This window comes from Stomoxys calcitrans, chromosome 2 (assembly GCF_963082655.1).
Source record: "Stomoxys calcitrans chromosome 2, idStoCalc2.1, whole genome shotgun sequence".
In the NCBI taxonomy this organism is placed as follows: domain Eukaryota; kingdom Metazoa; phylum Arthropoda; class Insecta; order Diptera; family Muscidae; genus Stomoxys; species Stomoxys calcitrans.
In genome coordinates, this window is record NC_081553.1 from 158,227,283 (window position 1) to 158,250,734 (window position 23,452).

A 23,452-nucleotide genomic window follows, 5' to 3' on the forward strand; every position below is an offset into this window, starting at 1 on the left:
CAACCGTCTAAGTTGACATGTGTTGTTCAAATGTCTTTACAAAATAAGCAAAAATATTAAGGTATTAAAGCAATTTTTCTTTAATAATAAACATGCAAAAAATAAAACATGCAATAAAAGATTTTTTTTATTATTTTTTCACCTCCTTATTGTATAAATTTTAAGTGGATAATAGGATTTGAACATTCTTAGCGGCAAAGACGTTGTAAATTTTGTCACCAATACAAATCATTACAATAAAAATCGAAAAATAAATGCTTTTGTAATTTGCAAAATACAAGCTTTATCTCGCCCAAAATTAAAATCAAAATTGACCCGATTTGGAGCACTATCAAGCAGAATTTAGGAAATCGGACCACAAATGAAGATTTGGCAGCTCAAACAAGTTTTCGAAATGCTGAGATGACCAAGTTTAGGGGTTTGTCAAGGGGCACCCGAACCACTTACACCTCAGCTCTAACCGTTTGAAACTTCAAAGAGATATCTATACCTGTTCTCAAACGTCAGCTTTTTTACAAGTTTATTTTTTTTTATTCTACTCCACAGTGTGTGGGCAGCATAAGTCAGAGGACAATTGCAATTGCAATTATTGCTGATGTTCTCGCCAGGATTCTTATCCAGGCTTTCAGCGGACATGTACATGGAGATTGGTTCACAGCTTCTGTGCTGACAGAGGTTTATGCCAGGCAGCTCGCGGTGCTTTTTTGGGGGATAGGTGAAGATGAACGGCTAGTGACAATGGGAGGGGCCTCACGAACTTATGCTTAAATATTTTTATTAATTTATAAATACACTTGGTTTTACAACGTATTTATTTGACAAGAGTTTTAACAGTCATATTTAATTCAAATGCTATTTTTTTCTTTTTAAATATTTTTCACTTACCTATAACTGTAACTATTATTTTGCTATTTCGAGTCTGCGCCTTTAAGAAATCAACTCTGCATCTATAGGTTCCGGAATCGGTATACATGGTGCTTTGAATAGAGAGTGTTCCAGGCTCCTTATCAAGTATGAAGTAAGCTCTTTCTCCAAATATATTTTCGTCAGACCAACGTTTGATGGATTTCTTGACGCCTTCACGAATATCGACACTGGAAGAAGAAAACACAAGAGATTTAATTATAATTTTACAAGCACACAATGTAAAAATCAAAATTCTCAACGTATGATTAGGAACCTGACAGTTTGCTTTATAACCCTAAGGACTAGCGAATGTTCACATTCGCATGTTCAAAGTCTTCAAAGGAATTAGAATAATAACAGTATTACCTCCATTTACATCGTCCCGTTACATCGTTTCGGTTTACGTCGTCAAAAAAATTGTCCCTAATAACGTCGATTAAAGTGTTCTCAGTAGTTCAAAAAAAAAATCGATCGATGTGCTTCACTGGTTGTGCTCGTTGTTTATGTTGGGGAATCCCAATGTTGGTCAATGTGAATGTCTGTTTTTAGTCGATCATTGTTTGGTTTGTGTATTTCGGGAATCTCAATTTTAGTTGATGTGTCTATTTGCCTCCAAATTTGCAATTGGCATTTGTGAAAGACAGGCCCTTAAGACACACAACACATTGGGTGCACCAAGTGCAATTCACGGGAAAATTGAAAAAATCTAATTTTTTGCAAAAAGAGCCAAATTTTTTTTCGATAAAAATCGCAAAATTTTACTATTCCTTTCACTCGCCTCAAGAAAGTGATATTTCAGAAAAAATGGAGCGTAATAAATTCTCAAAACCCTGTAGCCTTAAGAATAACCCTTACAACTTTTTTCCCACCATATTCGTGTTCTACACAAAATTTTACTTATTTTGAGTACCATATTGCACTTGGGTGTGGAAAGGGTCATTTGGAGTCCACATGTACAAACCAAAAAAAACCTCTTTATCTTCGTGTACCTGGGGTAATTTTAGGCAGTATTTGGGATTTTCCCGAGAACTCCACGTTTGCTATGGATTTATATAAAAACAGTAAAATTACTGTTTTGACATATGTGTTATTTGAACTTCAATCTACGTTGCGATTTTGTGGAACCAATTACGGTGTAAACCGTGGTATTACTGTAATTGAAATAATCAATAAGAATAAAGTGAAACTCTTTCTCCTTGCCATTTTCCATGTCCTGATAGCTTCTGCAAAAATCGTTACTTGCAACCTTTAATCTATTAACATGTTTCCCAATCAGAGAGTAACCTGTCATAAAACACATAATTAGCGAGACTTCTAATTCAGCCCATGACAGCAAGGCTGTAGATCTCTTCAAAATTAGCCACATAATTTTGGAGCGTTCACATCCCTTGATTTGTGGCCATCTGTTGTCCTTCGGGCCTTGTATCGAAGACTGTAAGCTATAGATATACCCACAGATTCCACTTCTTCTGAAAGTTTTTAAATAGTTACTAGTTCTGCAAGCTTATTACCTCTACGATTCCCTGGAATATTTTTGTCGCCTGGTTTCCAGAACAGATGAGTTTTGAACTGATCAGCTGAACTGATAATCGAGGGCGCACAGTGTCGTGATTTTATGGTAACGCTGGACAAAAATTTCATTTCTAGAGCTCATAAAATAGAACTGGTATAGCCGATTTTGTTTATATCTGAAACAATCAGTTGTTTTAAGCCTGCCGCTCAGCCGAAAATGAGTTTAATGAATAGTCACGTAGAAGGCATAGAATTCCCGATTATGCAAACATTTGAAGTATTGGGCAGTTTTAGGCATTAACCCATGCATACCAAATATAGCCAAAGACTGGGGATTTTTAGACCCATATAGACCCCCTCCATGTTTCCGCTCTAATTTCCGTTATTAGTATGGATAGCTTTGGCGTAGCTAGACATTTATCCTAGGGGTATATGGGGGCTATCGGAAATCGGTGTATATGGGGGCTATATTAAGACATTTAGGGATTTTAACACAAAATTTCGTGCCAAATTTCAGCCTAATCAGATAATAAAGGCAGCTTTTAAGGGCTTAAAACCTTAAAACGGATAATCGGTCTATAAAAGGGTCCAATTCGGACCATACTCGGCACGGATGTCAGGTATCTTAACATAAATCATTGTGCCAAATTTTAGCTAAATCGGGCAATAAATGCAGCTTTTAGGAGCCTAAGGCAATAAATCAAGAGATCGGTCTATATGGAGGAAAAATCAAGATATATAGCCCGATGTAGCCCACTTTTAAATTTAACCGCCTATGGACAAAAAAGAACTGTGGAAAGTTTTAGCTCAATATCTTAGTTTTTAAGGATTTTACCGTGACATGGGTAGATTGTTTCAGATATTTACAACGACCAAGAATATACATTTGACTATCCCACGCTGTAAGGGAGAACATTTTTCTGCAAATAGGGAAAAGCATATACAAAATTTGTTGATTCCAATATACAAAATACGAATTATTATGGTGATCGTTCTGACCGTTCTGACATTACATCCGATTTGAATGTAGTGATTTCTAAGAAATCCAGTTGAGTGCTTTTGGTCCTAGCATAAAATTGGCTAACAAGGAAAACCTTTATGTGGCATTTATTATAAAAACACACACTGTTCTCTATATCACTACTGAGGCAGTTATAGTAAAAAAATAATAACAAGTAAAAACCACCATGGATTCCGCTAAAGGTTGACCCTTATTAACTATAAAACTTGGCACTGATGTTGTATGTCATAAGATAGGTTTTTGGGAAAAAATTCAACCAAATTAGTTGAAAATTTAGGGGTCGGTATATATGGGGGGCTATATCTGTTTATAGACCGATTGGCATGGATGTTAGAAGTCATAACACAAGTCTTTGTTCCAAATTTTGGCCAAAACGGAAGAAAATTTAGGCTTCTATTCTCAAGAAGTCATATCCGGGCATCGGTTTATATGGGGGCTATATAAGTTTATAAACCGACTAGGATAGTACTTGACATGGATGTTGGAAGTCAAACACAAGTTCTTGTGTCAAATTTCAGCCAAATCGGATAAAAATGGAGGTTCTAGGCACTCAAGAATTCAAAACCGGGGATCGGTTTATATGTGATTTCGACAGACGACGGACATTGCTAGATCGACTCAGAATATCGAGACGATCCAGAATATATAAACTTAATGGGGTCGCAGATAAATATTTCGATGTGCTACAAATAGAATGACTGGATTAATATACCCCCATGCTATGGGGGTGGTTAGAGCTTCCTGAAGTATATCTCTTAGAGTGCTGGGAAACTTCCCCTAACCGCAATTGCCACGTCATCAGCATAGACAATAATATATTGTTAATGGCTATATTCCAAAGTAGAGGAGACAGTACACCTCCTTGAGGTGTTCCTTTGCAGACCCATCTTTTTAGATCCACAGATCCCAAGCCTGCCGTAATGCATCTTTTAGTATGTAAGTTATTAATAAACTTTCTTACGGTAAAGTTGATGCCTATAAACTCCACCTACTTCATGATTGACGTCGGTTTTACATTATTGAAAGCACCTCAATGTCAGAAATGCTACCATTGTATATTCCTTGACAGCAAGAGAACCCTCAATGTAGCCGACTAGGTCGTGAAGGGCTATTTCAGTGGATTTGCCTTTGCTATAGGCATGCTGCTGCCGCGACAGGCGATCTCAAGGGACCTTTGCCCTAAGATGAGTTTCTATCAAACTCTCAAGAGTCTTCAGCATAAAGGATGACAGACATGTAGGACGAAAATCTTTCGCCTTCGTGTGGTAGGGTTTTCCTGCTTTCGGAATGGAAATGACCTTCCTGTCCCTCCATCCCACAGATATATATGACATTCTGATTCAATACATTATCATGGCGACTAAAAGAAGTCGAAACTTTTTATCGCGTAAACGATTTTCAGCTCAGACACAATTTCCGTAATGGCCGCCGACAATGCATACCAGTGACAACCTCTTCTGGCGCCACGTTGTCCGTTGCAGAATTTCCCGAGAAATGTGTATCAACGAGTAGTTCTAGTGTTTCCTCCCTAGACATTGTCCATACATTCTCTAACTTCTGAATATACCCCACCGTAATAGGTCTCGAGGACAAAATCTTTCTTAGCCTGTATCCTCCACGGAGCTGCAGAATTCTACCCAGGATTTGTTTTCAGCCTTTCTAAGCTCGCTCTTATATTTTCTAAGCTCAGCCTTATAGATGTCCCAATCGTGTGGAGCTCTTGTGGCTTTTGCTCTGCTGAAGAGTTTTCTGCAGTCCTTACTTAGACCAATCAGCTCTGGGGTCCATCATGGCGGTCGCTGTTGGCCCCGTGGCTTGGCACTAGGGCATGCTGACACAAGCGAGTCATTCAGGGCCTTCGTGATCCGCTTGACCACTATGTCTATATCCTCCGTACTTTCCACTTCCTTTTCTGGTCTAGAAGTGATAGACGTGCAGAATTTGTGTCGAAATTTATTCCAATCCGCCTTTCTTCCGTTTAGCCGAGGGACCACTACTTCAGTATTTTCTACAAGGCTGAAACTAATATAACGATGATCAGAGAACACTTCCCAGTCGCATAGTCTTCCACTTATATCTTCCGATACAAAGGTAATATCTAGTACCTCCAGCCTGTTCCTGGTAATAAAGGTCTGTTTATCCCCTTTATTACAAATCGCCAGATTGCAACTTATAGCATATTCAATAATCAGCTCACCCCTTTCGTTGACACCCGAACTTCCCCACATCTGGTGAAGTGCATTAGCATCACTCTCTACAATGAGGCTTTTCTTTCCTACATAAGCGGTTTCAACAAGCGGCTTAACGTTTGAAAGCGGCATCTATGAATCGTGTGCTATATATAGGAAAGCCAGCCAGTAATGAGACTTGTTTGTTTCAAGGCTGGCTACTACTAAATCTTCAGTGCTTAGCGACGGAAGAAGAACAACATGTAGACTACTCTTTGCAAGAATACAGGCTCTGTTCATCCCATTTTCCGTACTCTTGAGAAGTTTAAATCCCGGAATACCGAACCATTCCTTCAGATACCCATGGTTCCTGGATAAGAACCACGTCAAACCCCCTGCCATCAGGAGGACATTTAGTGTCGTCGAAGCGGCCTTACAATGGTGGAGATTTATCTGTAGAAAACGGACCATAGTCAGGATTCAGAACTTCAACTACTGTTGTGTTAGCCTCGTCCTCTGATTCCACCAGGAATTCATCCTCACAAGATTCGTTAGAACTTGTCATGATGAGCTTCCGTACGCATCCAAGGGCAGGTGGGAAAGCTGTATAACCACTCTTCCTCAGGACACTGGACCATTTTGGTGTGGACAATTTCTCCTTAGATGCTTCACTAACTACTGCTGTCGAAGTACTTTCTGAGTTTCGAGCGTCCCCGCTGGCGCACACCTTGAGCCCAGTCCAATCGGATAACCCACCCATACACGGCTTGTAGGGTCCCGTTTCGATCCCTTCCCTCCCGTCTCGCTTGTCTCATGGGAATTTTCAGTCTCCTGCAGTCCGCCAGACTTTAGAGATGTGGTCGATAGTTCCTTAGGCAATATGTTCAGCAATAAGACTCAAACCAGGTGTCTTTGTCAAAAGCCTCTGCTGGCCAATCGTCTGTCGGCTAGTGGAGCCTGGAGCAGCCGCTCCACCAGTGGAGGTTTCAGTAGCAGAAAACATGCTAAGGCTTGATACCACCATTCTAAGCCTACTCACGGGATCTAGATCTGCCGCTCCACTGGAAACAGATGCAGATCATCAACCGCCTATCCTTGAGTAACTTACATTTTTCTTCCAAAAATAATGACCTATTACGAGTTACAGGAAAATTCTTGCGGAGTGAAATAACAATACATCCGCTCTCCACAACGGTTCAAACAAGAAGCCAAGATAATATTAATAAAATGTATTTATAAATACCATATTTATATTCTACAATGTCCTCCAATTTGTTGTGTTTGCATTTATCTATTCTATCGTTCACATATTTCTCCATCACACTATTTCAGCGCAAAATTTTCACAATAAATTTGTTTAGCTTTAAATTTATAACAAAAAAAAATATATATTTTATGACGAGATTTCGCACTTCCACTGCCACACCTCTAATTTTCTTGATTTTTTTTGTCCAGCCACGCCACTTTGTTTATGTATGTGATGGAAGCTAGACATATATTTGACTCCTTCGCACTTCTTTTCGTATTACATATGTGTGAATGGGAACACAATATAATATTGGTTAATACAGAGTTTATACTATTATATAAAAATTTAATTTGTACAATTAAAAATATGTTCAACGTATGCCTTATTTATCAACCACTTGCCGTGATACAAAAAATATCGAATAGAATTATCATAGAATATATCATAGAATTATCCACATATTTTTTTATTGTGGAAGGATGTATGATTATTTGAAGAAAATTGCCGCTCAAATGCTTATTACTGATTCGGTGTGGTACATTTGTCAATGGACAACATTTTCTCAATGAATTTGAGCAGAATTGAATTTCAGTATCGTCAGTTCGTTTGGGCATTTTTTTGTAAAGCCTGATAGTCCTGACCTTTTCAAAAATGTATATATATTTTTTTTTTATTTTTTTTTTGTTTTAGTTTGTGTTATTTTATGGCTTGAGTTCATATAATGAAAAACTGATGTCATTATTCTATTTTAACTCGAAGGGTATTTCCAGTAAAAAAATGCAAATATTGTACTTCCCCTTTTCTGGTACTAGAATCAACACAAATTATAAGAATTGCATTTAAAACGCATCTACATTGAGTCCTCTTTACAGTATTAGGTTAAAGCTGAAAGCTTAAAGTTAAATTTTTTAAAGTTACATTTTCCGACTGTTTGACCAAAGATATTCTACTTCCACTTTTTCGCATTAGCCCATTAATGTAAAAAGTTCCCCAGCAAAGTTTATTTTTGAAATTGTTTGTTTTTTTACAATTTAATGCCGACAAATAAGCGATTTTAAAAATGTGTTTCATATAAAAGCCGAAGCGTTTATACAGAACCATATTCAGAGAGTACGCCTAATATATACAGGAAAAATAACTCTAAGAAAAAAGCAACTACCAAATTAATGTATGACGTTTTAAATTCTCAGCGAATTGTAGCATTGAATTAAGTCTTTATTTGTTGAAGTGGGTTTGTAGAGGCTTGACAGACAAAATAATTGAAATTTTTTGGGTTTTTAACAAATTATTTTGTTGAGTTAGTCGTTAAAATACGAGTACTAAGATGTGCACATGATGCACACAAGACCCCCAAGCCATTAAGTACTTGCAAACCCAGTTTCGAATCCCCAGCAGGTCAAAAATTTTGTTTTGTTATATTTTCTATAAACTTATTTTGCTAAATTCGGCAAAAAAAAAAACTACGTATTTCGTAACAAAAAAAAATTAAAGTGATTGTTACATATTTTTATTTTGAATTTGATTGAGACACTTATTACTGTGCAATAATACTTATAGAATTATCTCACCATGAATAAAATGATGTCGGTGACTAGAGGATGTGTGCAATACTACCAAACATAAGATCATGAGTTCAAATCACGCGCCGTGCAAAATTAAAAAAAATAGTAGAGAGAGGGTGACAGAGAAAAACCAGAGAGCAAAATGCAATCAACGAACTATTGTAGATAAGCAGCGCGAACCAAATAAAAGAAAATACAAACACCACCTCAACAAAGCTATGCAGCAAAGCACATGCTGGTTAAATGGTTTTTTGTCTTGCTTATGTACATGTTGTTGTTATATGTTGGCTTTAGAGAGTGCTTCCGTCTTCTTATTTGTGTGTTGTGTTGTCCTTTTGAAAGTGGCAGTACACCATGAAGTATCGGGAGCCTTGCGGGCTTCCTTCGTTCCTGTTCTGACTTTGTCTCCCTCCGATGGACACAGTCTGGAGTCTCCATTGTGGGAGGGCTGGCTTAATCTTCCCAGAGTACTTGAAAGTGGGGAGCTCTTCTTCTTTTTTACTCTTCGGAGGATCTGATTCTCTTTCAATCTTCCGTAGAAGCCCCTGTAATGTCAGTTCTATCCCTTCCATCATTCTTCATTTTCGCCCGATTACGCTGCCGGTGCATACCCAACTGTCTCCTTCGTTGTGCACCGGATTTCTTTTACTCGGTCTTCTTGTAAGATAAGCGAAGCCCTCTCTCACTTCTGCCGTCATCCCGCTGTTCTCATCTCTCTATTCGGCTGCGATGTGACACTGTCGATTTCTGAATCTGAAACCTCACCTTTAGTAAAAGGGCTGGGGACGAATTGTGTATCCCTCTGGTTTATCCGACTCTTCCTCATTAGATAGTCTGATAACTGGTTGTGCGCTTGAAGCATTACTCACGGCTACCGATGCCAAGGCAACTACACCTTTAGCTGGGGCAGACAACATACTACGGCCTGATGCCATTACCGTAGCTGTCGGGTCTTTGGAGTCCATTTTGAGCCTACTCCTGAAAGGCTTTGAAAGTTTTCGTAATAGGTACCTATTCGGAGGTACTGATATTTTTCTTCGAGGAGCGAAATGAAAACACGTCCGCTCCACTCAAAGGTTACTTTGGTCTTCTTAGTGAGTTTTTGTTGCCGTTACTAGCTTAGGTTAAATATATCTTACTCTCTTATATATCTACCTATATACAATATATAAAAATGAATTTGTGTTTGTTTGTGGGTTTGTAAATTTGTTTGTTCGTATAGACTCAAAAACGGGTGAACCGATTTCTTTAACATTTTCACAGATTGTGGGGAGGAGGCTAGGCTGTATAATTTTTTGATATCCGCCAAACGGATTTATAGACCAATCACTACAATATGGGAATAAAATTTAAGGTATTTGAGAGTAGAAAACGAATCCGATATCCACTACCAAAAAACCCTTCAAATCGGACATATTTACCGACCATTGCAATATGGATCTTAAATGAAAGGTATTCCCAAACAGCATGAAATCGACTTTCACTTTTGGGTCCAAGTTTCTGGGGTTCCACCACACCCCAAGAAGGACTTTTACTGACGACTGCAAATGGGCATATGACCTATCATGACTATATGAGACTCGGTTTGTTTGTTCCGTAGCATCAAAAAAAGGAAACATAGGTTATATAATTTTTAGACAAAAGGGCCACCCAAAACCAAAAGAGGACTAATAGGCACAATATGGGTATCAAATGAAAGGTGTTGCAGACAACGAAATGAATATGGTATTAAATTTAGGGTCCAAGTACCCAGCGTGCCGCCCCAAAACCAACCAGCCCTCTAAACAGATATATTCGACATTCCTATCAATATGAGACTCAAATGAAAAGTATCTGACAGTAGATTACAAAAATGGCATAAAAAATTAGGTCCAAGTAATGGTAGGTCACCCCACCCCCAAATGGGCATAACCGCCGACCATGGCAATATAGGATTCAAATGAAAGATATTTGGGAGTAGACTAAAAATATGACATTAAAATTTGTGTTCAAGTCAAGCTGGCGCTTTTCCTCCTAAAAATACGTCGAACAGGTTAGTTGACCAATTATGACAACATGGGACTCAAATGAAAGGTATTTGAGAGTAGAAAACGAATTTGGAATCCGATTTGGGGGATACGCCCTAAATCACCCCTTAAACTGAACTTTATTTCCGACTACAGCAATATGGACCTCATATCAACGGAATTTGGGAGTAAAGAACGAATTTGATATCTATTTTCAGGGCAAAGCGCCGGTGGCCGCCCCAGCCCCAAAACACTCTCCAAACGGTTCATACTTGCCGACCATGACAATATGGAGCTCAAAGTAAAGGGATTTGGTTGGGAGTGGACACGAATTTGATATCCATATTTAAGTCGAAATGTCTCCTCTCAAAAGCACTTCTCATTACCCTAATTTCAAAAATACCAGATCTCGGAGATTGGTTCGAAAGATTTTGCGCTCTAACAGTCATCAATAAAACATGGTTTCTTTTATTGGGAACGGGTGCCGGATGTATAGACCAATCACGATAATATAGAGCCATGTGTTTGGGGAGCCGCCCCAATGGATTTTTGGGAAATTTATGTTAATTTTCGAGACAAAGACCCTGGCCCCCCCCACCGTCAAACACAACTTAATTACTGATCAATGGCCAAGTGATCACCGTCGAAATACCCCCTAAACCCGGAATATTTTGCAATGCGGTAATATGGATCTAAAAAAAAAAACATTTTGGAGTAGTTTAAAAATTTGCCATCGAACCGAGCAGGGGCAAATTTTCACACATCAATGCGTGCTTTCCGATTCAAGTTGGGTTTATCAACAATAAGGTACCTTTTTATAGCCGAATCCGAACGGTGTGCCACACCTCTTTGGAGAGAATTTTTTACATGACCATGGTACCTCGCAAATGTCGCCAGCATTAAGAGGGGTTAACCGCCGTTTTAAATTTTGTCCGAAGTTCCACCAGGACTCGAACGCAGGCGTTTAGCGTCATATGCGGACATAGGCTACAGTAGCACAATATCCACATTCCTGGCGAAGTGTCCCCACCCTAAAAAGATATTAGAGAGTTAAAGAAGGTGCAGCGGAGCTGGTCCTGGCCAGCTAGTAAGTTATAAAATTCATAACAACTAATCTGCACTCGAAAACTTTATGCATATTAGAACTTTGTCATTGTCGAACCGTTTGTCATCCCATTCTAGGGCGACAGCGAAAAAAAAATATAACAAAACAAAATGCAAATGAAGAAACTCAAGACATAAACCCCTAAAATTAAGAAGACACCGCAACACAGTCTCTCATCAGTCATTTATGTGTCTTCACATATCTGGAGGTCACAGTTCCAATCGACCTCATAGCTACCCATTCTACATAAATACCATCAAGAGCTTATGATACGCGTATTTTTTCACCCGATTTAGCCGATATTTGTATTACCTCCCTCGGTAACTCTACAAAATATTGTCTAGATCGGGCTATAGTTGGATATGGTCTGTTCGAGTATAGATTTTAACTACTAAAAGGTGTACTTTTATCCGTTTTCGCCAAAATTTTAAGATTTCATTGTATTAAACATCTCTTCTTCACAGTTGGATAAAGGAGTTATATACCCCCATAGGATGGGGGTATATTAATTTTGTAATTCTGTTTCAAACACCTCGAAATATGCATCTGAGACCCCATAAAGTATATATATTCTTGATCGTCATGTCATTTTAAGTCGATCTAGACATGTCCGTTCGACCGTGTGTGTATTGTAAGCACGCTAACTTTCGAAGGAGTAAAGCTAGCCGCTTGAAATTTTGCACAAATACTTGTTATTAGTGTAGGTCGGTTGGGATTGTAAATGATTCAAATTGGTCCATTTTTTGATATAGCTGCCATATAAACCGATCTTCGATCTTCTTCTCTCATACGATTTGGCTTAAATTTTGCATGAGGTGTTCTGTAATGACTTTCAATAACTGTGCTAAGTATGGCGTACATCGGTATAGAACCTAATATAGCTGCCATATAAACCGATCTTGGGTCTTGACTTCTTGAGCCTTTAGAGCCTCTAGAGGGCGCAATTCTCATCCGATTTCGCTGAAATTTTGTACAACGGCTTCTCTCATGGCCTTTAACATAAGTGTCTAATATGATCGGAATCGATCAATAGGTTGATACAGCTCCATATAAACCTATCTGCCGATTTTGCTTCTTGAGCCCCTACAAGGCGCAATTCTTATCCGAATGAACTGGAATATTACACAATGACTTCTACAATGTTCAGCATTCATTTATGGTCCGAATCGGACTATAACTTGATATAGCTCCAATAGCATAACAGTTCTTATTCAATATTCTTTGTTTGCCTATAAAGAGATACCGCACCGAACTCGACAAATGCGCTCCATGGTATTAAAAAAGGGTATATAAGATTCGGCCCGGCCGAACTTAGCACGCTCTTACTTGTTTCGTTTTAATTTATTCAAAAATAAATTAAACTTGAAATTTACCATAAGTCAAGATTAAACTTTATCATTAGTCGAGATTGCAACTTTTCAGAGTTCTCTTTAATCTTCTTAATAAATTTCTGCATTTCATTTCAGCACTTCATGTTCATATTTTGCCAAATGTAGCGGGCATTAGATACTAAAAACAGGCTTTTGCCAAAGCTAGTATAAAGTTATTCAAATTATTATTATTATACGATAATTAGAGACCTTTATAATATCTATATCTTTCCTGAAATTTTACAATATAAGTTGAAAGTAGGCCGTTTGAAAAAACAACTTTTTGCTATTTTTGCTGTCACGGAAATTCCGTACTTGTGCTTGCACTGACTAGTATCTAAGGTCCAAACGAAATGAAAAGGACATGTCTTTAAAGCTAAACACTATTAATTTCATTCACCATTTTTGAGAAACAATGAAATCAGTCCTGCCTATTTTATGGTACATGTTCAGGTTTTACTTACGTGCAAAAGAGAGCTTTTGTTTGTCAGTTTGGAATATATTAAATTAATAATTGCTATCGGGAATTGATTCTTTTTATCGAATGCAATCCTATTCTGCATTTTTTGTATGATGGAATAATTTTTTATGGAATTGATTCTATCCAATTCTTTATAATCGGTTAACTTAAGAGTTTTAAAAAAAAATTAAAAAAAATTCTATTTTCCATATTAGTCTTTTGCTTTTTTTTACTTGATATGCTTTATTCTAAGGGAAACTTTCATACATTTCAAACTATGCATAACACATTCCCCAACTCGGATTCTATCGAGTATTAGAAATGTTTCCGTTCTTCTCTACAAAAAAGTCTATTATTTAAACTTTTATCGCTGCTTGGACCACTGTGCAACATTCACATTTTAGAAATCGGCGAGATAAAAATTTGACTCTTGGCCTGTAAAATTCATTTCGAAACCATTGCTGGCTAATTACTTGCAGTTAATTTAATTTCATTCATCCCATTTGGCCTGTTTTATACTTGTCAGTATCTTAGCATAAGAATTTTTCAACTTACCTGTAAATTGGCGTTCCACGATCTTCTCGGTACCATAATATCAAAACAACTTCGTCTCCTTCGTTTATACTAACATTGCATGGCAGATATATTGTTTCTCCGCTTATGGCCTCTATATGCTTTTGTGGAACTGGAAAAACGAACACGCAAATACAAATAATTACAAATATATCTTAACTGCAAAAAAGTGCACACACGAAGCATCTTAGGTAAAATGTCAAAATTTGAGTTAAAATTTTACTCAAACAAAATTATTTCATTTGTAACATACTTACGGCGGAATAAAGCTTGGCTCTATAAAATAACATCCTAAACCTAAAATGAATATATGCCCCACCAAGGCTTACAAACTCGCTCACGAACATTTTATTAAGAAACAGAAAAACTTCGCAAAGTGCTCTCCGATCCAGGATAAAGCTCAATAATAAGGGACCTCCATTTTATAGTCGAGTCCGAATGGCGTGCCGCAATGTTGCGAGATAAGTTTTTTCATTACATAGGATAAACACCGCTGAAAATTGTTTCTGATGTTCACGCCAGGATTCGAGCCCAGGCGTTCAGTGGCGTAGGCGGACATGCTTACTCTGGGCTACAGTGGCTCTTACAACCAGGAAATAGAAACAAAACTATTGGAGACCCCTTTTTTTGTTGCCCCCTATCCTATGACCACATATTTATTAACCCCAAATTAATCAATAATTGGAGTGACTTATATTGGAGCCTATTTCGATACTTCATATGATTCATTATATTTTTTATACCCACCACCATAGGATGGGAAGTATACTAATCTGGTCATTCCGTTTGTAACAACTCGAAAAACAGATCTGCGACTCCATAAAGTATATATATACGAGGGTTCATTTCATTTCATTTATTTAACACCAAGCACAACAAGATTATATCTTATATTTTACTGTGCTGGTTCACAACAGTGCAGTTTCATCAATTAATTCCATTATAAACTATAACTTATAAAAAAATAAATAAATAATTTAATTATAACTTATACTACTAGACTACATACAATTTCTACTTATAATAATCATGTAGCTCCTTTTTGAATTCAATAGCATTGCTTATGAGTTGTATATATGATGGGAGGGTGTTCCAGAGACGAATACTGTTTACAATAAATTGCCTTTCAGTGATTTGAGATTCAAATCTAGGTTGAATCAGTTTGCGCCCTCGATTTGATCTAGCAAATTGTAGGTGTTTGTAAATTGTAGGTGTTTGTGTCTTTGTTATAAATAACCTTATGTAGTAATTGCAAGCATTTAACATTTAGTAAATTTTCAACTGAAAGATCAAAAATCTGATAAGCAAATTGTGATATGTGGTCATACCGTGGTCTGTTGTATACATATCGTGCAATATCATTGTAGGCAACTTTGATTTTCCTATTGTCATCAGCACTGCAACTTGCAAATAATTCACAATTATATAGAAGAGTTGGGATTAAGTAAGATTTAGCAAGAAGCATACGAATTTCGAAAGGAGTTGACAGACGAGCTGCCCACATATTCCGCAGCATACCACGAACTTTTCCCACAGCTGCATTTATATGATTCGTCCAAGTTAAGGTAGAGTTGAATGTTAAACCCAAGTTTGTTGCTGCTTGAACACGGTTTACAATCGTGTTCTCAACTTTACTTCAACTTGGTCAGGGATTGTTACACTTCTTTTGTGTATGATGATAAGCTTAGATTTGGTAGGATTTAAACGTAAGGCATTATTAACAGCCCAACAATATATTAAATTCAAATCATTATTTACATTAGAAATACATGTTTGAAAGTCATTCAGTTTCGTGCAGGTATACAGTTGAACGTCATCAGCATACATTTGTATCTTACATGTTAAAGGTACATCGGGCAGATCATTAATGTACATGGTGAATAACAATGGGCCCAAGATTGAGCCTTGGGGCACACCATTTGGAACATGAAGCGCAAGATTTAGCAAGAAGCATACGAATTTCGAAAGGAGTTGACAGACGAGCTGCCCACATATTCCGCAGCATACCACGAACTTTTCCCACAGCTGCATTTATATGATTCGTCCAAGTTAAGGTAGAGTTGAATGTTAAACCCAAGTTTGTTGCTGCTTGAACACGGTTTACAATCGTGTTCTCAATCTTTACTTCAACTTGGTCAGGGATTGTTACACTTCTTTTGTGTATGATGATAAGCTTAGATTTGGTAGGATATAAACGTAAGGCATTATTAACAGCCCAACAATATATTAAATTCAAATCATTATTTACATTAGAAATACATGTTTGAAAGTCATTCAGTTTCGTGCAGGTATACAGTTGAACGTCATCAGCATACATTTGTATCTTACATGTTAAAGGTACATCGGGCAGATCATTAATATACATGGTGAATAACAATGGGCCCAAGATTGAGCCTTGGGGCACACCATTTGGAACATGAAGCGTATTTGACCAGATATCATTACAATATACGGACTGAGATCTTTGAGACAGGTACGATGATATCAGTTGACAGGCAGTTCGGGAAAAATTAAATAGTTTTGAGAGCTTGACTACAAGAATTTGATGGTTTACAGTATCAAATGATTTACTGTGATCCAATAGAAGGAGAAAAGATACCATCTTGTTGTCCATATTTTGTCTAATATTTTCAACAACGTCTATTAAGACAGATGTGCAACTTCTCTTTTTTCTAAAACCAGATTGCCATTCTGATAATAGATTTTGAGTGCACAGGAATTGTTCGATTTGATTCGCCATTATGCATTCTAGCGCTTTGGATAAGAACGGTAAGATTGCAATGGGGCGGTATTCATTATTCGATTTTCTAGTCGGTATGATTTTAGCGAGCTTCCATTCATGCGGAAAGGTGGACTTGGTCAGAACAGTATTGAAAATATATGTTACATATGGCAGCAATTTTGGCATGATAATTTTGATAAATCTTGGATTTATTCCGTCAGTTCCAGTTGCATCAGATTTTATTGAGAGTATGCTGTTCAAAACGTCAGTTTGGTCTACACAGCAAAAGGAAAATGGATTTTCCACTTGTACAGTGTTCATATTTTCATATATATTTTCATGGGGACATATAGAGCAAACAGATACAAAATGCTCATTCAGTTCATTGATGTTTAGATTGGGCGGAAAGTTGGTGTTGGTTTTCGCTCCTATGCCAATTTTACGAATTTCCTTCCATTTAGATCTGCTGTTAACAGCATTCAGAAATTTTTTCCGAAAGAATAGCGTTTTGGCCTCGTTTATGCTTTTCCCAACATTTCGCCTGGCACACTTAAAGCGCTCATGCAGTTGTGTTGTTCTGTATCGTTTCCATCGTTTGTATGCAATATTTCTTTCATCGATTAGTGCACGTAACTGTTCATTAAACCATGGGGGTTGCTGATTTTTTATGGTAATGGTTTTTTCAGGAACACATTGACTATATATTAAGCTAATATAATGCTGCAAAAATGCTGTTTGGTCATCCACAGAATTTAACTGATATATAGAATCCCATTCGACATTATCAGTAAGGCTATTAAGAAGATTATAGTTCAGTTTTTTAAAATCACGGAATGTAATTGTCTCGTCTTGTTGATTTATGTGATAGTCATACACAATAAATATCAAGTCATGTTTAGAAAAAGCCGGTGCAGCAATTTGGTCATATAAAAGAACCTTTGACTCACAGTTCACAAAGAAAATGTCCGAAAGAGTAGACGAATGATTAGTAAAATGGGTTGGAACAGAGTGGTTAGTAGGTACCAGATCAAGAAGTTCCATAGCATCAGAAAATTGCGTTTCAATTAAAATATTGCTGTTAAAATCTCCCGCAATAACAATATCATTATATCGTAATGATATTCTTTCAAGGCACGATATCAGCATGTCAAACGGTGTGCTGCTGTTGGGCCTATATACACATCCAATAAGCATTGACGAGTTAGAAATGCCAGTTATTTCAACAAAGAGGTATTCAATACAGTTGCCTTGCTCAGACTTCAGTTTTATAGTACCGTGGATACAGTTTTTTAAATATATTGCAACTCCACCAGCATGGGAGTGCCTATCAGCTCTCAAAACTTTATATCCCGGTAAAGAGTACAAATTGTCAGATATTTCAGGATGGAACCAGGTTTCGGATATACATATTATATCTATATCAGAGTTAACAAATATATCACGAAGTTCATCTAATTTATTATTTAGACTTTGGGCATTGATGTGGACAATCGTTAATCCTGATTTCTGGTTTTTAAGAATTCTAATCATACAGTTTAGATTATCTCTGGAACCATAAGCAGTATTACTTGGCATCACAAGTCAATTGGATAAGCAATGCTGGTAATGTATATATTTGTTCTTCGTAGTTATGAGCTCTATTAAAGTTAGCATTAATAAATATAGTTGTACAACACATATAACATTTTTGAGTATAATAAAAAATTCTTAATAACAAGAAGAAACATAAAATTAACAAAACTAATTTGGACTTATTATAAGATATTGCAAGATTCATTTCAGTTATCGTTGATGGTGCGATCTGGTGTTTCTCGAAAAAGTTGTGTTAACTGCTCGTTATTCTCTATTAGAGTAGGAGGATCTGTTCCAGTACGTTTAACATAAACAAATCCACGAAGTGAAAAAACGGACTCCAAGTGCTTCTGTCGTTTCAATTTCAATGCATTTTGAAAAATCTTGTAGTTGTGACTCGTAAGATTTTCATTTACATAAAATGGTTTATTTGAATCAAAACCTGCATGAGTTAAAATCAGTTTCGAATTATTCGATTTTCTAAAACGTGCAATGTTTTTCAGGACAAAATTTTTGTCAGACGGAGTAGTTAGATTCACAATAATCACAGGATCTGCCGCACTATTTTGGTTACGAATATTATTCATACGATACATCGCCTTTATCGTAGGAATAGAAATATTTATTGTATCACATATATTTGCAAAAATTTGATAAAGGTTTTCACCGTTATCATACGGTATACCATTTATCCGCAGGTCGCACGCTACCTGTTGATTCTCAAATTTTTGCTGATTAGCCTTCATTGCATACATCTCATTACGCAGATCAGTAATTTCACTTTGCTTATGTTCAATTTTATCCGCCAGTGTCTCAAGCTTTTGAACCCTGTCATCCAGTTTGACATATTTTTCATTCAGTTTGCCAATCTCTTCTTTTATGTCAACCATACTCTTATCAATGACACTTAAGAGACGAGATTCACTCTCTTTTAACAGAGATTTAAGAAGCTCTGTTTGTTTCTCAAATCTCTTGTCAATCAGATGAATTATGCGCTGAGGGGAATCGTATTGGGAGAGTCGCGGAGTTTTGTTGAGGTTACCCTCACTTATGCTTACTCCCTCTCTCATTCTTTTTGGCGCCATCAACAACATCTCTTGAGGAGATGCATTGTTGTTGTTTTCAGTTGTAATGGTTATGAGTGGCATTTCAGACATGATCAATATTTCTATTACCTTGTTGTTGTTGTATGGTATTTAGCTTTTATCTGTTTTACTTTGCTTGGTTAAAATTTCTTTCGTTTTTGTTTTTTGTTTTGTTCACAAACCAGATGAATATTCCAACAATATCTAGTATACACTGCACAACAGTAATTTTTATTAATAAATAAACACAAACAAGTGGAATTTATATAATAAAACAATCAGTTTAATTAATATTTATTTGGAGCTATTTTGAACACGACCGTACTCTAAGAGAGCCAAATTTGGGTGCCTTTTATATTTCGGGATTGGACAACCCTTGTATTGCAATCTGTCAACTGGCGGCTCTATCGTAAAGCTTGACATTTTTGAGGTTAAAAGTAGTCAAAATGTTTTTACAATTTTCGACGTGGATTAACTCAACAACAGTACATCAATTAATTTTATTATATTTTTGGCGATAAAGCTTCATCAAGGACCAGTGTTTATTGATGGCATGATGAATTCAACCAAGGTCGTAGTACATTACAAGACTAATTTCGCGAAGGTCGTTGTTCCAAAACCCATTGATGCTGTGCGCCAACTGATATTGCAAGATCGTCATCTGACCTATCGTGAGATTGAGAAAACCTTAGGCATTAATGGGACCAGCATACATTCAATATTGCATGAACATTTGACCGTCGAATAAATTTGTTCGCGATGGATCCAACAAAATTTGTCAATCGCTCAAAAAAAAGGCTCATGCTGATTTGTCGAAGAAATGCTCAAAATACGATCGCGGTGCTTTGAAACACTTCTATGAAATCTATGATGAATCGTGGGTTTACGCGTATGAGCCCGAAAGTAAGCAGCATTTGACTGTATGGGTGTTTCAAGATAAGCCAAATCCAACAAAAGTTGCTTGCACACGAAGCACTTCCAAGCAAATGATCGGGAAAACTTGACATGTCGCAATCGTACGCAGAACAATCAATTCTAAGTTGTATGCAACCAGTTGTCTTCCAAGAAATCAGGGAAACCAACCGCCGAAGACGGATCACTCTTCACCACGACAATGCGAGCTCTCACACATCGGTTCAAACAACTGCATTTTTGAGCACTCAAAACATCGATTTGATGAGTTAACCGCTTTATAGTCCTGACTTGGCACCGAATGAGTTCTTTTTATTCCCATACGTAACAAAATAAAATGAGAGGTCAAAGGTTTCCGACAACTGAATAAGCGGTTGATGCCTTCAGAATGCATATTTTGGAGATATCCCAATCAGAGTGGCAAAAGTGCTTCCACAATTGGTTCAAACGCATGCAAAAGTGTATAGATCTTAATGGGGAATATTTAAAAAAAAAAAACAATAAAGCGATTTTCGTTGAATAATATTTGTTGTTGTTCTCTTATCCCGAAATATAAAAGGCAACCCTAATATTCCTGATCATCCATGCCCGTCTATAGAAATCACGATAGTGATCGAACGAGTAGGTTGTCGGGGATTATAAATGGGCCATATCTCTTGATTTTACTGCTTTAGCCCCTCCAAGCCGAAGTTGTCATCCGATATGGCTGAAATTTTTCACGGAATGTTTTGTTATAACTTTCAGCCGTACCAAGCATAGTCGAAATCGGTCAATAAACTGATATAGCTGCAATATAATCCGACCACCCGATTTGACTGCTTGTGCCCATGCCGTAAGTGTTGTCCAATTGAGCTGAAATTTTGCATGTTGTCTTCTTACTTCCAACATTTGGGACAAGTATGGTCCGAATTGGTCTATAACCTCGTATAAGTCCCATATAAGCCGATCTCCCGATTAGAGTCGCATTGTTATCCTATTGGGCTGAAATTTAGCACGTAGTGTTTCGTTACGGCTTTCAACAATCGTACCAAGTATGGTCGAAATCGGTTTTTAATTTAAATGTTTGCCTTATTTGCTTGAAATTAGGTATGTAGAAATTTTTAGCAGAATCAATGTAGTGGGTTTCCAAAATTTACTCCCCAAATTAAATTTTGACATAAGTGTACTTACGTTATTGTATTTATCCGAAAAAAATGTGCAAAAACATCCAAAATAGTTACAATCGTTTAGATACGTAAGGTACTTTCAAGGTCTATAACAGTAACTTTTCATATGATCCTGGTAGGCCTATTAAAAAAATAGCTTCAATATAATCCAATCTCCTCCTGTGTTTTTTTAACACCTAGTGATCTAATTATTTTATCCGATTAAGCTCTAACACTCATTATAGCTAATTTTCATTTTTTAATTTGATTGGGGAATCGTTCTATCTTTAAAAATAAGTAAGTAATTAAAGCAAATAAGACGAAAGCGTGGAGGCAAGTAGTTCCTGGGATGAACATCGTTTGCTTCTATGGTAAATAGAATACGTTAGGTCCATTGTGATACCACAGGAACCAGATAAGGAAGGTGCCTTTTAGTTCTTACCGTTGAACCATCCAGATCGCTTTAAAAAGCCCAACAACTTGCGAATGTTCACATCCGCTCAATCTGACCTAAAGTGAAACTCTTTCTGACTGCCAGTAAGGGACACACACACACAGTACATGTTCTATAAGCCTCTCCCTCGACATCCTAACAGCTTCGGCAAAAGTCATTACTAACAACCTTCAGTCTGTCAACATGTTTTCCGATCAGATAGTGACCTGTCATTACGGATACAATGACTAAGACGTCCGTTCCAGCACGGTACAGTACAGCGGTAGACCTCATCAAGACTAGCCCAGGCCACATAACTTTGGAACGCCAACAACCCCCCTTTGTGACCATCTATCATCCGTTGCCCTTCGGTGTTGATCCTGAAGACTTAGATTGTATTTTGCTCGAGGTATACCCATAGATTCCAGGGATGTGTAAGGTTGTTCCTGGTCCGTTCCACCATTCTCTGGGATATCTCTGTGGCCCGGCAGCCCCCTAAGTTGGTTTATGTTTGATATTGTATTCTCACCAAAGTGTTGTAGTCTGTTATCCACCAACGCCGGGCAATGGCATAGGAAATGCTGCAACGTCTATTCATTTTCCCCTCATTCCCGACACATGCTATCACTTGCCGCACACATTTTGCATAAATGAACTCATAGTTCTATGTGCCCCGAATCTTATATACCCTCCACCATGATTCACATTTGTCGAGTTCTTTTCCCGGCATCTCCTCTTAGGCAAAACAGGATATAAGAAAAGATTTTCTCTGCTATTAGAGCGATATCAAGATATGGTCCGGTTTGGACCACAATTAAATTATATGTTGGAGACCTGTGTAAATTGTCAGCCAATTCGAATAAGAATTGCGCCCTTTGGGGGCTCAAGAAGTAAAATAGAGAGATCGATTTATATGGGAGCTGTATCGGGCTATAGACAGATTCAGACCATAATAAACACGTATGTTGACGGTCATGAGAGGATCCGTATGTTGACGGTCATCAGGCAAATCGGGTAATAATTGCGACCTCTAGAGGCTCAAGTAGTCAAGATCCCAGATCGGTTTATATAGCAGCTATATCAGGTTATCAACCGATTAGAATCATGCTTGGCACAGTTGTTGGATATCATAACAAAACACGTCGTACAAAATTTCATTCCAATCGGATATGAATTGCGCACTCTAGAGGCTCAAGAAGTCAAGACCCAAGATCGGTTTATATGGCAGCTTTATCAGGTTATGGACCGATTGGAACCATACTTGGCACAGTTGTTGGATATCGTAACAAAACATGTCGTGCAAAATTTCATTCCCATCGGATAAGAATTGCGCACTCTAGAGGCTCAAGAAGTCAAGACCCAAGATCGGTTTATATGGCAGCTATATCAAAACATGGACCGATATGGCCCATTTACAATACAAACTGACCTACACTAATAAGAAGTATTTGTGCAAAATTTCAAGCGGCTACTCCTTCGGAAGTTAGCGTGCTTTCGACAGACAGACGGACGGACATGGCTAGATCGACATAAAATGTCACGACGATCAAGAATATATATACTTTATGGGGTCTTAAACGAATATTTCGAGGAGTTAAAATATATAAAAAGGCAATTGTGATGCACCCAATAATTGCAGAGGAATTGCTTT

The 23,452-nt window shown here is 37.4% G+C and overlaps 1 protein-coding gene across 2 annotated transcripts in view; it reads right to left on the reverse strand.

Annotated features, from left to right (window-relative positions):
- The window catches only part of LOC106088227 (protein turtle), a 200,569-nt gene that overhangs the window by 151,645 nt on the left and 25,472 nt on the right, over positions 1 to 23,452 (reverse strand). For both annotated transcript variants that reach the window (XM_059362361.1, XM_059362360.1), the window contains exons 3-4: positions 13,915 to 14,044; positions 886 to 1,094 (exon numbers count right to left, since the gene is read on the reverse strand). In XM_059362361.1, coding sequence (XP_059218344.1) covers positions 886 to 1,094; positions 13,915 to 14,044 — 339 coding nt within the window. The remainder of the gene's footprint in view (positions 1 to 885; positions 1,095 to 13,914; positions 14,045 to 23,452) is intronic.